The 14,575-nt window shown below is 44.7% G+C and overlaps 1 protein-coding gene across 1 annotated transcript in view; it reads left to right on the top strand.

Moving 5' to 3' along the window:
- Nucleotides 1-14,575, top strand: part of RGS6 (regulator of G protein signaling 6) — a gene marked incomplete at its 3' end in the record, with an annotated part of 570,256 nt that overhangs the window by 504,913 nt on the left and 50,768 nt on the right. The window contains exon 14 of the mRNA XM_082844867.1: nt 11,413-11,538. Coding sequence (XP_082700993.1) covers nt 11,413-11,538 — 126 coding nt within the window. The remainder of the gene's footprint in view (nt 1-11,412; nt 11,539-14,575) is intronic.

The following is a 14,575-nucleotide window of genomic DNA, read 5'->3' as shown; positions in this document are numbered from 1 at the left end:
TTATGGTCGTTCACCATTCTCAACATTAGATCACATTACATTCCTTCCAGTGATGTCATATCTTTGCAAATCTGGGTTTTCAGGGCAGTTGTTGTGATAAAAAGCAAGTACTGGACAAAAATCAACATGGACTAGGAAATGAGGGGGCAGGTCCAGTCTGATTCCAAAGTTTGAGAAGATGTGCAGTACTCCACAGCACACACGCGGTCATTAGGAATGAAGTAAACATATTATTTTTTCTTTCAATTTATATGTATTTCAAATAGCTATTAAGTTGTTAGGACATAGATACATATTACGCTCTTTGACTTTTTAAGGAAAAAAAAACTGTTAAGGTTTTTGTTGTTGTTTTGGCCCAGGGGCTCCATGAAAAACCTAGTGAGACATTAAGAGCACCATGAACTAAGGAAGAGTGAAAACCTTTGACTTACTGTCTATCCCTTTAGATCTATTTGTATATACAATATCATATTCTCTTGGATAAATAGGTCCTTTACATATACATTGTCCCGTAATTTTTTAATTAACAATATATCATGGCAATCTTTCCAGGTAAACACGTATAGATCCGCCTATGCTTTTTAATAGTTACATCATGTCCAGTTACATAATTGTAGTGTAATTTATTTAACTAATGCCCAGGTCATAACACTTCGCCCGCAGCCATCTTGCCCCAAACTTGGGAGCGCCCTTGTCCCTCCCAGAGCATCTCTCCCTCACCCTCATGCTCAGGGCAGATGTGGGCATGCAGGTGGCAAGGGCCCTGCCTCCACCCCCGCAGCCCACCCAGCAATTGCCCCCTTCTCGCCCTGGGGCCCAGGATGTAGGTATCATACAAAGGTTTCTAAATCCCTTCTTTTCTATGCACCTTTTTATTTAAGAGGGTGGGATCCCATGTGGGAACCCCCCCACGATAAAGTTTGTCACTGTTTGGGAAAAAAAATATTTAGGTTATAACCTTTTGTTGTTGTTGTTAACATAAACAGTGATACAAGGAACATCCTTATGCAGAAGTCCAATTATTTCTTCAAGATAAATGTCCAGTGTTGGAATTGCTAAGAATGGTATGCATATTTTAATTTTAGTTCATATGGCTAGATTCCCCTGGAGCAAAACAATAACAACTTTTTTCATGCCCTCAGCTTAAAAGTGCCCATTTCCCCACATCCTTACCAACCCAAGCATTATCAAGTTTTTTTATCTCTGCAAATCTGACAGATGAAAATAAAAATATTTTACTTTTATTTCTTTGTTAACATACTTGAGAATCTTTTCTCGTGATTACTAGATACTCATTTTTCTTTTGTGGCTTGCCTGTTTTTGTGTTTTTTGCCCATTTTTCTAGTGGTATGTTCTGCCTTAGACTTTGGGATAGAAAGCAGTCACATTTACTCGGATCATATAGTTAATCTTTTTCCTGATAGTTTATGTTTTCTGAATCTAATTTTTCTTCTTGTTTCTGTTTCTCTTCCTTGACTTTTGCTTTATTAATCAAGTTTTGTATTAGTTTTTGTTACTCTAGTTTCTAGTCTAGTCATACTTTTAAGGGGTTTATTTTAAAATGTCATTGCTTCAAGCAAATAATGAAGTATAAAAAATGAAAACTAGAAGTTTTTCTTTACTTCCTCCAAATCCCATTCTTCCCCAGAGCTTTGTTAACCTGATATATATATATATACTTCTTTTTTAAAATTATTATTTTTGTCTGCGTTGGGTGTTCGTTGCTGCGTGTGGGTTTTCTCTAGTTGTGGCAAGCGGGGGCTACTCTTCGCTGCGGTGCATGGACTTCTCGTTGCGGTGGCTTCTCATGTGACAGAGCACGGGCTCTAGGTACACAGGCTTCAGTAGTTGTGGCACACGGACTCTAGAGCACAGGCTCAGTAGTTGTGGCGCATGGGCTTAGTTGCTCCGCAGCATGTGGGATCTTCCCGGACCAGGAATCAAACCCATGTCGCCTGCATTGGCAGGCGGATTCTTAACCACTACGCCACCAGGGAAGTCCCAACCTGATATATTTGAAACTAACACTTTGAGACATATTTCTCAATCAACATTAAAAGAATATAGTATGTAGATGGGTATCTTCTTTCTAATATTTCTGACATGCCCTCGGTAGTCCCTTTGATCGGATCCAAAAACTTAAATCTTTCTTTAACTTGGGTCCCCTTCCTTCCTTCCTTCCCTTCTTCCTCCCTTCCTTGCTTCCTTCCTTGCTTCCTTCCTTGCTTCCTTCCTTCTTCCTTCTTCCTTCCTTCCTTTCTTTCTTTCAATTATTGCTACACTTTTCTCCATTCTACCCTCTCTTTTCAGGAAATCCTTTTGTAGGAATTCTGGTCATGTGGGGTGTAGCAGCCCTATCTCTTTTCTCTACTGTTTTTCCATCTCTTCATCTTTTTATTCTATATTCAAGGATAGAATTCCTTGAATTACTCTTCAGAGTCACCAGTTTCAATGGTGTCCATTCTGTGATTTTATACTTTAATGAGTTTTTCTTTTCCTACAAAATGTTGAGAAGAGTGGTTGACAACCGTGCTTTTTATTTCCAAGAATCTGTAATATTTCTTGGACTACTTGTTCTTAGTAGCCTGCTCTGTTCTAGTGATGTTTATCCTCTTGAATCGCCCTGAGGATGGGATACAGATGTTTTTTCATATCTTCCCTCTATTTCTACCACTTAGTCTATTTCACAGGGTATCATTGATCAGAGAATCATTGTTTCTGTTCATTGTCTCATTACTCCAATCACTGTTCAGAGCAGATCAATCCTTTCAGAGACCCAGAAATTTGGGGTACTGCTGGTTTTCATAAATGAAGGTCTTGACTTTCAACTTTTGCCATACATTAGAACCACCTGGAGAGCTTATTTTAAAAAATACCAATGTCCAGTCCCGTCCCCAGGTCAATTAAGTCAGAATTTCTGGCAGTGGGGCGTTTTTTTCTTACTTTTATGCTAATGTACAGACCTGGTCCAGATGGACTATACCAGTAGCTGATGAGGTTCCCTCAGTAATTGTTTGGGAGGCTGGTTCTCAAACCACGGGGTACATCAGAATCACCTGCAGGTGCTCATTCAAATACAGATGCCCCAGGGTGGTTCTGGGTGCCTATATTTTTAGCAAGCCTTCTGAGTGATTCTGAGGCACAGCACAGTTTGAGAAATCCTGGTGTGGCTCCTGAGTTCCCCTGACCTGGGGCAGGCTCTCCTCTGGTCACGTGGCTGTACGGCCTCACCTGAGTGTATTACTGGGAGGAGGGCACAGGTAAATCGGCGGGGTTCTCCTCTGGGTTCTGGACATACGGTCCAAGAACAGACTGAAAGACTGGGTCCTCTCTTGAAGTGGGATGGGTGGCTGCGGGGGTCCGTGGGTGGTTGAGCCCCAACTTTCCTTAGCCCAACGTCCCTGCAGCCAAGCGTGCTGCTGTGTTTCAGGCCCTGATTGGTTTTCTGAAGTTCTTCAGTTTCCTCTCCATGGTGCTTCCCAAGAAGGCCACCCTTTCTCCCTTCTGCTGAGGGATCTTAGGGACACCCAGATAGAGCTGCAGAAACCTATGAGAAGTAGGGGAAAACCTCAGCATCTTTCGAAGTCTCCCTGCCTTGCTGAGATGTTTTTCCCATCCATATTTGCTGTACCACCCCTAGGTTACAGAGGTACCACCCCTAGGTTACAGAGGCACCACCCCTAGGTTACAGAGGCACCACCCTCTGGCTTTACTGCCCACATGAGAAGCTGGCCAGAAAACACTCCCCTTTACTTAGGAGACCCTCTCTGCCCCAGGGAGCCTGTGTCCCATATTTCTGAGTTTATTCCCTGTGTCCCCTGTTCAGTGCCCACCAACTGCCTCTACTTCCAGTCCTGCTGCCCAGGGCTTGGGGTTTTCTCAGACTTATGCTGGGGACACTAAGTTACTTTATTCCCAGATGGCCCCACTAGAAGCATAGGCGGCCCTTAATCAGCTTTGTCACCAGTTCCGTGAGTCCAACTGCTTCATACCTTCACGAAATTCCTCAGCGTTTGTCATCTGCTGGTAGGAAATTTCTTTGCCTCTACACACTATGTTTTGTCTTGTTTTTTAGTATTTCATGGAACTCCAGGCTCTTGCCTGTTCCCTCTTCCTGGACCACTTCCGCAGACCCTCACACAGCTGACTTCCCTTCTCATTCAAGTCTCACTCAGCATTGGTGTCCCTTCCTCAGAAAGGTCTTCTCCTAAATGGAAAAAGAATTTGAAGAAGAATAGATGCATGTATATGTAAAAGAAAGAAGAAAGGTCTTCTATGACCACTCAATCTGTAGTGGTCACCCCATCCATCCAGTCACTCTATATCCCATCCTCCCCCTGGTTCTCTTTCTAGATAAGACTTAAAATTATTTTAGTGCCTTGACCCCTGTCTGGCACATAGTAGGTACTCAAAAGGTATAGGTTGGATGGAGGATAGGTGGAGAAGTGACCATTCTGTTGGACATTTCGTTGGTATTTGGGAAAGGAGGAGAGGTAAGTGCATGAATTGAATTCACCATGATGACACCAGGATTTCCTCCTTCTTTCTTGAAAGTCAGCAATAAAACATGTGATAGCTTGGGAAAATGGCAGTCATCTGGCCTGTTGGTTTATCCCAACCTGTCAGCTTGGTCCCCAAGGGATGAGCTGCCCCCACAACTAGGCTCTGGCTCTATTCTTACTGCTCAGGCTTCTACTCTAATCATAACACCTGACCTAACACCTGCAGTGTTCTGTCTACCTTCAAGCAGAGTCAAGTTATTTAGATACAAGTGAAAATGAAGAGAAGCTGTGAGGCCCAATTTCTTCTCCCAGTAGGACATTCCCACCCAGTCAGATGCTGGCAGTGGTTGGGTACCTGCCTTTGGTGACACGGAGTCGGGGATCAGTGCCAACATCCTGGTTCAGTCTAAAGATGAAACAGCCTTTGTCCGTGAAAGAAAGGCTGAACATGACCAGTAAAATAATCAAAGGTTATTTTTTCTCAGTTTCAGTTTAATTCAACAAATAGTATTGTGAAACTACTATGTGCTGCCTTCTGAGCAAGAAGGTCTCTCAAGATACTCATGCAGCGAGGTGAATAAACGTGGTATCTTACCTCCCGGCCTCAGGATTCCTCCTCATTTGGCAAAGGACATTAATGTCGCTTGGGGCATAGACTCAGTGATTTTTTTTAAATTGCCTTCGGCTGGATGGGGCAATGTGTACCCCCTTCTCAAGACCCTCCAATTTCAGTAAAGGCTCTACCCTCCCAAACACTGTGTGAAGGAGGTTTTTGGTGAAGATGGGTGAAGGTGTGTGGAAGAGTCAAGGCAGCATGGGAGAGAGCAGGAGTCCCTTGGGACTTCGTGTTCATCTGAGGTGGGCTGTGATTTCTACTGGGCATGAGCAAATGGGTACAGACTCTTTACGATGTCCAGGGCGGAGGGCATCGCAGAGAACGTCTGGATTCCACAGAGATGAACATGCTGTCTCTGCCTTGTGGAGGTTTCAGACAACCCAGTGGAAGATGGTGACAGGGTTTAACAGAATAATTGGCAGGAATATGCACCTTGTACCATAAATAATAGAAAATTGTGCTTTAATCCTGTCTCCTTCTCAGACAAACGTTTAGATCTAGAAATCCAAGAATGAGAAAGGGCATGTTCAGAGGGCAATACAAGGCTGCCCTTTTAAAGGATGCGCCTCAAGTCTATCTCATGGAAATTCTGAGAAATCAAGGTTTGATAAAGAAAGTAGTGATTGCCAGGGCTCGTCATTGAGGGAAAAAAAGCCCCAGATTGCCAGATCTCAGTTGGAGAGAGCTCTGTAGTCTAAACACCACCAGGAGAGTGTCTCTGGGAAGTATTCCTGAATATGCCATCAGCCAGATAGTGGATCTAACAAGAACCTGGCATTGCCTGCAGGATTGTGGTTCATGATTTGCTCTCACCACATGATATACGTTTGGCTTTCTCTCTATGCTGGGCAAAGGTGCATGAGCAAAGAGCTACAAGGAAGCCGGCTCATCCTGCTTGGCCAATGGCATCCACTCCCAACTAGCCTGACCTGCTGAGAGGCAGAGACCGTCCCTGAGCTGCCCGTGCCCAGCAAGTTTAATAGAACTGTTCATCCAGGATATTAGTCAAGTTCCTTCACTGTGGCAGTCAGTCTCCGAATATGGCCCCGTCGGTGCCTTCTCTCTTGGTATGCCTGGGCTGCTGCTTACATCAGGATGGGACACCTCCTGCTCTTTTTATCTGGGCTGGCCTTGGTGCCTTATTTAACCAACAGAGTATGACAGAAGTAACATTCTGAGAAAATGGTCATAAAGCAGCCCTTGGTCATTTAAGACACTCCTTCTTAGAACCTGTTGGCCAAGCCGTGAGAAACCCAAACCATTAGGGAGACCGTGAGGTTGATAGCCTCAGCTGAGCTCCTGGCCAACACCCAGCATCATCTGCCGTGTGATGAGCCATTGTGGATGTCCAACCCAGTCCAGCCTTCAGATGACACCACCCCAGCTGCTATCCAACTACAACCTCTTGAGAGACCCCAAGTGAGAACCACCCAGCTGAGCCCAGTCAACCCATGGGATACTGAGAGAGAAGAATAAATTGTTGTTTTAAGCCACTGAGTTTGAAGATGGTTTGTTACACAGCAACAAATAATAGGACCGCTCCCCATTGAAGTATTTAGGACCCTCAGGTTTTCTTGGGGCATTAAATAAAATTGCGATTGTTCCTTCAACCGCCCTGGTCCTGAGATGGGGTCAAGGAACAATCCCTTGTATCATAATTTTTCTGATAACTCAAATATCTTTTGAAGATAGCTGAGTGTTTTTATAGATAGCTGCTTCTTGTGAATCTGGCTTTCTTGTTCTCAGTTTGGGAGATTTCCTCCATGCTCTTTAGTTGGGAGATCAACTGGAATGACAGACTCCCTTGGAGAGCCACCTGTCTTTGCTATATGTTGGTTTGGGCCGCTCACTGGGAGGCAGAATTTGGTGAGGATCAATGGACACAGAAGAGAAATTAGAGTTAGAAAAAAGCATCCAGCTAGCGATTAGAAAATACTGTCAGTATAAGGTCACACCATCCACATCACTATACACATCCTATTGATTTCCTCTTAGCGTTAAATACTTGCTGTGTGAAAAGCACTATGATGAATACAAAGACACATGATATGTGATCTCTTCCCTCAGAGAGCTCACAAGATAGCCTGGAGAGACAATGACATAAACCCTTAAGAAGCTAAATGATGGTATAAAACCATAATTAGAAATATGTCATAAGGAAGCCTTCCTACACTATGGATGGAAATAAAGGAGCTGTGAGTTCCATGGATTATTTGTTTGAGTTGGGCCAAGGGAAAATTATTGACCTGGTCACCTGGGGATGGATGTTCAGAGATATTTTACTTTTCAGAATTATTTTATAACCGCAGAGACCATTCCGTGGTAGCAATGTGTTCAAATCTGATCTTAAACCTTAAAAGGGATGTTGCTTGGAAATAACCGATACAAGAAAGACAAATATAGAAAAGTTGTATCCAAGAAGCTTTTAATAGAATAGATCCCAATGACCAGATGTTCTAGAAGAAAAGGAGCAGATGTGAAGTGTCCAGATACAGAAATAGGATTGTGAATAATGGATAATTGAAAGAACCCAGATGTTCTAGTTTGAATAATGTCACCTAAAAATTCAGAATCCCAGAATGTGACTTTATTTGAAACAGAACCATTAAAGATGCAATTAGTTAAGATGACAAGGTCATCCTCGGGTAGAGTAAGCTCTTAATCCATATGACTGGTGTCTTTATAAAAAGAGAAAACAGAGACACAGGCACACACAGAGTAAATGTCTAATGAAAAACCAGATACAGAGGGAGAACACCATGTGATAACGGAGGCAGAGATTGGAGTAATGTATGAGCAAGCCAAGGAATGCCAAGGATTGCTGGCAACATCAGAAGCTAAGAGGAAGGCATGGAACATATTCTCCCCTAGAGCCGTCAGAGAGAGAGCGGCCCAGTTAACACCTTGATTTCAGATTTCTAGCCTCCAGAACTGTGAGAGAATAAATTTCTATTTTAAGCCACCCAGTTTGTTGGTACTTCGTTGTGGCCACCCTAGGAAACTACCACACCAGGGTATCCTATTTCTCCAGACCTCCTTGTTTCTGCTGAAGGCTGAGCTTGCAGCTTTCTGGATGTCCCGACCTCTGTCCTAGGCCTCTGATTCTGCCTCTACTGTGACACCCCAAGCTTTCTGGCTTACCCTCAAAATGGCCCTTATCCCACTCCTGCCACCACCAAGGAACCTGGCAGGATGAATGCGGTCTCGCTGCTTGGGTACCAGAAAGTGGTGACGCTAGTGGTAGGTGTGTGTCCATAAGGCAGTCACTGCAGTGACCAAGCAACTTTCCACACCTGGCTTTCTGGGCACAGCCTTTGATTGGGGTGCAGCTGCCACCAGCACCATCCCTGCAGAGCCCTGCAACGTTGGTGGCAAAGAGCAGATAGCTGAGCCCATTCCAGGTCACAGCATGACACTGGCAGAAAGAGATGCTTTCCTGCAACTCTCTGGGTCCTATATTTGCTGCTAGCCTCAACCCCAGGGGGGATTTCTCTATTAACAGCATTTTTTTGTGCCCTGGAAAGCTATTGAACTTGATTGGTTCTGTGGCTTGAGTTTGAGAGAATTCAGGATCTGTCTTCTTGGCTCGTTGCAGAAGGCCCAGCCTGGCACTTTGGAAGAGATCTTTCATGGAATTCCCCATTGTTTGACCTGGTAGGCTTAGTCTTCCACTGTCACCCTATTGAGCTATCCCTAGAGATTCGCAAGAGCCTCCCCAAGCCCCGAGGACAAGCCCCAGAATTAGAAGATCCTGCAGATAATGATTACACCTAGCGGTGCAGAAATAGGAGAGATGGGTTTGAATCACTTCATTCCAGAACTATGATTTCCAATACAGTAGCCACTGGCCACATGTAGCCCCTTAAATTTAAGCTGTAATTATTTAAAATTAAGTAAAATTTAAAATTCAGTTCCTCAGTCACACTAGCCACATTTCAAGGACTCAATAGCCACATGTGGCTGGTGGCTACCATATTGGAGCACAGATATGGAATCCTTCCATCATCGCAGAAAGTTCTATCAGGTAGCACTGGTCTAGAGCTATTTGTTTTCCAAACCTTTCCACACAGGTGCTCTCTTCCCCTTTTTGCTAAGTGTAGTTTCCTGAGATAAATATTGAGAATATGTCAACTCCATAACACAAAGAAACATCATTTTATTCACTTAATGTCTGTTAGAGATAATAAAAAGTTTGTGTCCATTTTTAAAAAGAGGGGGAATACTTGGATGTGATCACTGTACCCTACACTACAGAGCAGCGCTCACAGCACTAGTGTTTGCAGATGAAATGTACCTTCCTTGCATCATTTGTTGACGCTACTGTGCAGTGATTCTGAGCCCTGTGGGCAGGAGCCTTTGCGAACCAATATGGCTAGCTTTCATTCCACACCTACACACTTTCTATCTCCACCTTCTGTCCTTGGCAACAGAGCTGCATTGGGAGAATAACCCAAATTTGGTTGTGGGGAGCGGAGAGACGGCTACTGTTGAGCTCCTGCAAAAAGCCTGAGTGCGACCATTGAAAATGAATGGAATATTATGCTATTTTCTCCTCCAGTTTCTATAATTTTCTTGTATCAAGCCGGATGACAATGAAACTATGTACTTCATTATTTGGCTCTCCATAAAAATAACTTCACCACATCCTAGAATTTAAAATTATGCTTCTGGCTTTTGTTGAAAGTAGCTGTATGTAAAAGTTTCCTGCACTTTTTGTTGTAAGAAAAGTATCAGAAACATCATTTATTGTGTTTCAGTGCCTCTTATGTTAAAGACTTGTGAGATAATTCCTCTTATAATTCAATACCAGAGCAAAAGTTGTCTTTACTGGCGAACATAAGCTAGCTCTTTCAAATGTTGAGAGTTATGTAATCCATTCAAATCTCTTTTTGTCTTGGCTCCAAGGAAGCTCTCAAAAATTTTTTGTTCACTTGCAGCAGTTTCCCTAGCCTAGATTTTCTGGTATAATAATCATCCCCTACCATGACTTGTCATCACTTGTTTTTATTATTATATTTAAGAGTTTGGGGTTTTGTTATTGTTTTGTTTTAGTAATTGTATTCTTGTAAACCTCCTCTTCTTTTTGGACATAAATTAACATCAATTTATCAATGAATATCAAAAAAAGAGGGGAAATAAATATTGCTAGGCCAGTGCTTCTCAGAGTTTAATGTGCACTTAAACCACCCAGGGATCTTGTTAAGCTGTGGATTCCAATTCCACGTGTCTGAGGTGGGGCCTGAGATTCCACTGCTGGTCCACAGACCACCGTGTGAGAGGGAGATGGCAGTGTGTAGCTTGTGAACTAGCACCCTATTGCTGCTAGAAGGAGTCAGAGGAATAAATACAGCAAGTGAACTGTAAATGGAAAGGACAGAAGCTGAAGGAAATATTCTCATCTTCCAACACAAAATGAATAAGACCAATTCCCCATCCCCCTCTCCCCCATGCTTTGGTTTGGAGAGGGTCCCATGGATGTGAGGCAGCACAGCAGAGCTAAGAGCTGCACTCTGGAGCCACACTGTCTGACCTAGAGTCTCCACTCCATCCCTTCCTAGTGTGTCTTTGGGCAAATTGTCACTAGGCCTCAGTTTCCCTATCTGCAAAATGGGGACAATACTAGTACATTTTTCAGAGTAGTTTCAAGGACTCAGTGAATTAACAGATGTGAAGTGCTGGGAACAACGCCTAGGCCATCATAAACACTGTGCGGGTGGTGGTTAAATCAGTGAGTGAATTCAGCATTCTGCTTCTAAACAACTGAATAAGGTTTATCCTGGATGAGTGGATGCATTTCTGACCGACTGTATATCACTTGGATCTAAACTGGACTCTGTTTTTCCCCTGTGGGTTGAGGAAGGGGCGGGGGGTGGGGCTACATCTTTGATGAAAGGTCAGATTCACAAGGCATCCTCTTTATTTTTTTTTAAGTGAAAAAAATGATGGCCTTAAGAGTTGGACTTGTAACTGACAGGAGTGGCCCAGGGAAGCCGAGTCAGTGGGGTTGTTGTAGTTCCTGTAGAGCAGCCACTTGGCGGGCATCCTGGTGACCGTCAGTTAAATGTGGCCCCCTTCCAATACCTTCTTTAAAGAGACTTTTCACTGTTGGCCAGTGCTGGTGCACAGAAGTCTGCATTTGGGATTTGTGCAGGCTTTATGGAATCTGTCACTTAAATATGAGACATTTCCCTTTGGCCCGTGGCAGCAAAATAAATTTGAGTTGCTGAAGAGAATATGACACAGCTTTTTGCCTGGTATTGATCACCTTTTAAACCTTTGTTCCCCCTCCCAAAGCAAAGAGCCCAGCCAGCACCGAGTAAAGAGATGGGGCTTCTCTTTCGACGAGATATTGAAGGACCAGGTGGGGCGGGACCAGTTTCTACGATTTCTGGAGTCGGAATTCAGTTCCGAAAACCTCAGGTAAATCTCTCCAAGGTTTGAGTTGTGTGCAGAGTGTATATGAAGAAATTTGCATCCCTCTTTCCACCTCCCTTTGTCAATCAGATGTTACGGTTCAGATTCCAATTCCAGTTAATCTGGCTGAGGTTGACACAGAGAACAAACTTTATGTGCAGATTAGCACTGACCAATACCAGCATTTGTTGTTCTTTAAGTGCAGATGTCATGTTTTCAAGTTATTGGAAACATGTCTCCAATAATAAGTCAATGGTCAAATGAATTTAATGACGCTGTCCATTAACTAAAACCATAAAACCATGGAAATCCACAGTGGAAAGGCAGTTCAGAGACCATCCCCTTCAAAACTTCCCAGTCCAGGGTCCTGAATACTGGACAGGCTAACCAGAAGAATGGTGAGCGGGCTCATTTCAGAATTTCAGAAAGCCAAAGTAAATATCATTCAAGACCTGGAGGCATAACTGTAAAAGCTAATTAAAACATGCTTTTCCTTTTGGGAGGAATTCTAGCAACTTCGTGTAGTGGTCACTCTCGTCACTTGATGCCCTTGAGAACATCTGATTGTTTCTATTGAGCTACGACTAATCAAGATGAGGGGAAACGTCTAATGTGCTTACAGTTACTGTTTAGTAGAAAAAATGAAAACTTTCAAAACGTGGGGCCCATTGTAAGTGAAAGGAAAGGGAGCACATTAAAAGGGGCAGATATCATGGTCATGAAAAATCTGGTAATGTGGTTTACAGGCTTTCACTGTATTAGATGTCGAAACAGAGACACATAGAAAATGTGACTTATCTAAGACCCTTACTGATCTTAGCCAAGTGGGGGCTTCTCAGTGGATTAGATGGAAATCTCAGTGTTTTCTTGGCCCCAAGCTCTCTTTTATATACAAGTTTAATTCCCATCTTCCAATGGCATTTTTCCAAAGAGTGGCTTTATAAATTTTTTATTTTTTTACTTTAAAAAGAGCATATGCTGTGGGCAAAGGACTGTCTGCTCCAGTGTCAATGTGCAAACTCCATGTTATTTACTTAGAGTTAGAGACCATGTCGGTCCCGTACATCCATCAGATGATGTTTATTACACACCTATCCTGTACCCGGCCCCCAAGAGTCTGCTAAGGGATGCGAGAAAGTCAAGATGCGTGATCTTTGCCTGCAACGACTTTGTAGGTCCTTGAGGAAAAGACACAAGAAACTCTTAAGTCATTAAATGAATAGAAATGAGTGTAAACTCTAAGAACCTTTTTTTTTTTTTAAAATGTTGAGCCTTCTTTTAATGTATTCATTTTTTTTATTTTTGGCTGTGTTGGGTCTTCGTTTCTGTGCGAGGGTTTTCTCTAGTTGTGGCAAGCGGGGGCCACTCTTCATCGCGGTGCGCGGGCCTCTCACTGTCGCGGCCTCTCGTTGCAGAGCACAGGCTCCAGACGCGCAGGCTCAGTAGTTGTGGCACACGGGCCTAGTTGCTCCGCGGCACGTGGGATCTTCCCAGACCAGGGCTCGAACCCGTGTCCCCTGCATTGGCAGGCAGATTCTCAACAACTGCGCCACCAGGGAAGCCCTCTAAGAACCATTCTGGAAGTGTTTTAAAAAGGGACAGATGAGTGTAAACCAGGGTGGGCAAATCATAAGCTGGACTTTGAAGAGTGTACAAGATATTGACATAGACAAGAAAGAGGGAGGGGGAGTGTTCTACGCTGGAAGACCCTGAGACCAAAGATGTGGCAGGGGGACCCTCCCACACCACGAAGTCCTGGGAGGACGTGTAGATGCCGATTAACTGTAGTAGCGATGACTTTCCAGGCAGCCATGCGCCTGCTGTAAACCAGATAAGGTTGAATATCTGATTTCAGGTTATGACACAAAAGAGTTCTCTCCTTGTGCTGAGGCATTGTACTAAACGCATCTCAGAGTTGCGCTTCAGCTCCTTATTGAGTATTCATGACAGTGGACTTGACTCTAAAACTCTTTATCGGGACGGTGCTCAGACCAGCCTCCCAGGCTGTGCCTGCGGGTGGGTCCTGCGTGGGAAGCCACGCCCCCTGTGGCCACCATCATGCACCCAGGCAGACTCTGTGCGGCCAGTTCAGCCCCAGGTCCTACCCCCAGCTTGGTCCCCATGAGCAACCCCTGGGAGCCCTTTCCACATCCCCTTCTCATCCCTGTCCCCCAGGTCCCCAAGATGGAGCGGTATAGAGGCCCCCTTTACCTGACTATTTCTCAGCCACCTGCACCACTGCAGAGACTTTGAGGGATGGCCACAGGGTGCCGGTCCTCGTGAGGGGCCCCAGGGTGGGAGCACCTGCTGACTCAGCACTGCCTTGCCCAGTCCGAGCATATCCAGGGCCACGAAATCCGCTGTGCATTTCAGGCCGGGAGTGGACGGAGGAGTGTGTCCCTGGCAGGTGTGCAGCACCTCATCCTGCTTTACCTCCTGCACCAGCGCCTTTTGCTCCTGCGCCAGGAGGGCTCTGTTCAGTCCTGGCTGAGAGAATGCGTGTGAGCGCACGTGAGCGTGCCAGGGACTAATCTCCACCCCCAGCGTGGATGCATAAATCCAGACTTAAAGAGGGTCCCCTCTGATCCGTGACAGGAGAGCGGATAAAGGAAATAGAACAGCTGGAGATAAAAAGTATAGCCCAAGAGCTTCTAAAATCCTCTCTGCAAGCCCAGACTCTACTTTTATGATATTCAGCGTAATTGGATATATGGGGGGAAGCTTGGTTTGAAATCACACAACGTTAGGACTCTTCGGTCATCAGAACCAGGACCTCCCTCCCTTCCCTTTGCAGTCGTTCCTGTGGCCACAGATATTGGCCTGGCGCCCACCGTGACTCAGGTCCTGAGGGCACAGAGCTGAATGCGTTTCACCCCTTGTCCAGGGCGGCCACGAGCAGCCCTGCAGGTGCATCTCTGCTGTTGGTCTCTGTGAAGGGCGGTCCCTAGAGCCGTGCCATGCGGCACAACATGAGGACCCTGCTCATCTGTGGTGTTGGCCACCCCGGGGTTGTCCTTTCTCCCCAGGACTGGCCAAGCCCAGG

This window comes from Leucopleurus acutus, assembly GCF_964270905.1.
Source record: "Leucopleurus acutus genome assembly, chromosome: 1".
Taxonomy (NCBI): domain Eukaryota; kingdom Metazoa; phylum Chordata; class Mammalia; order Artiodactyla; family Delphinidae; genus Leucopleurus; species Leucopleurus acutus.
Note: the sequence above shows the minus strand (reverse complement) of the source record. Positions and strands in the feature narration are given on the sequence as shown.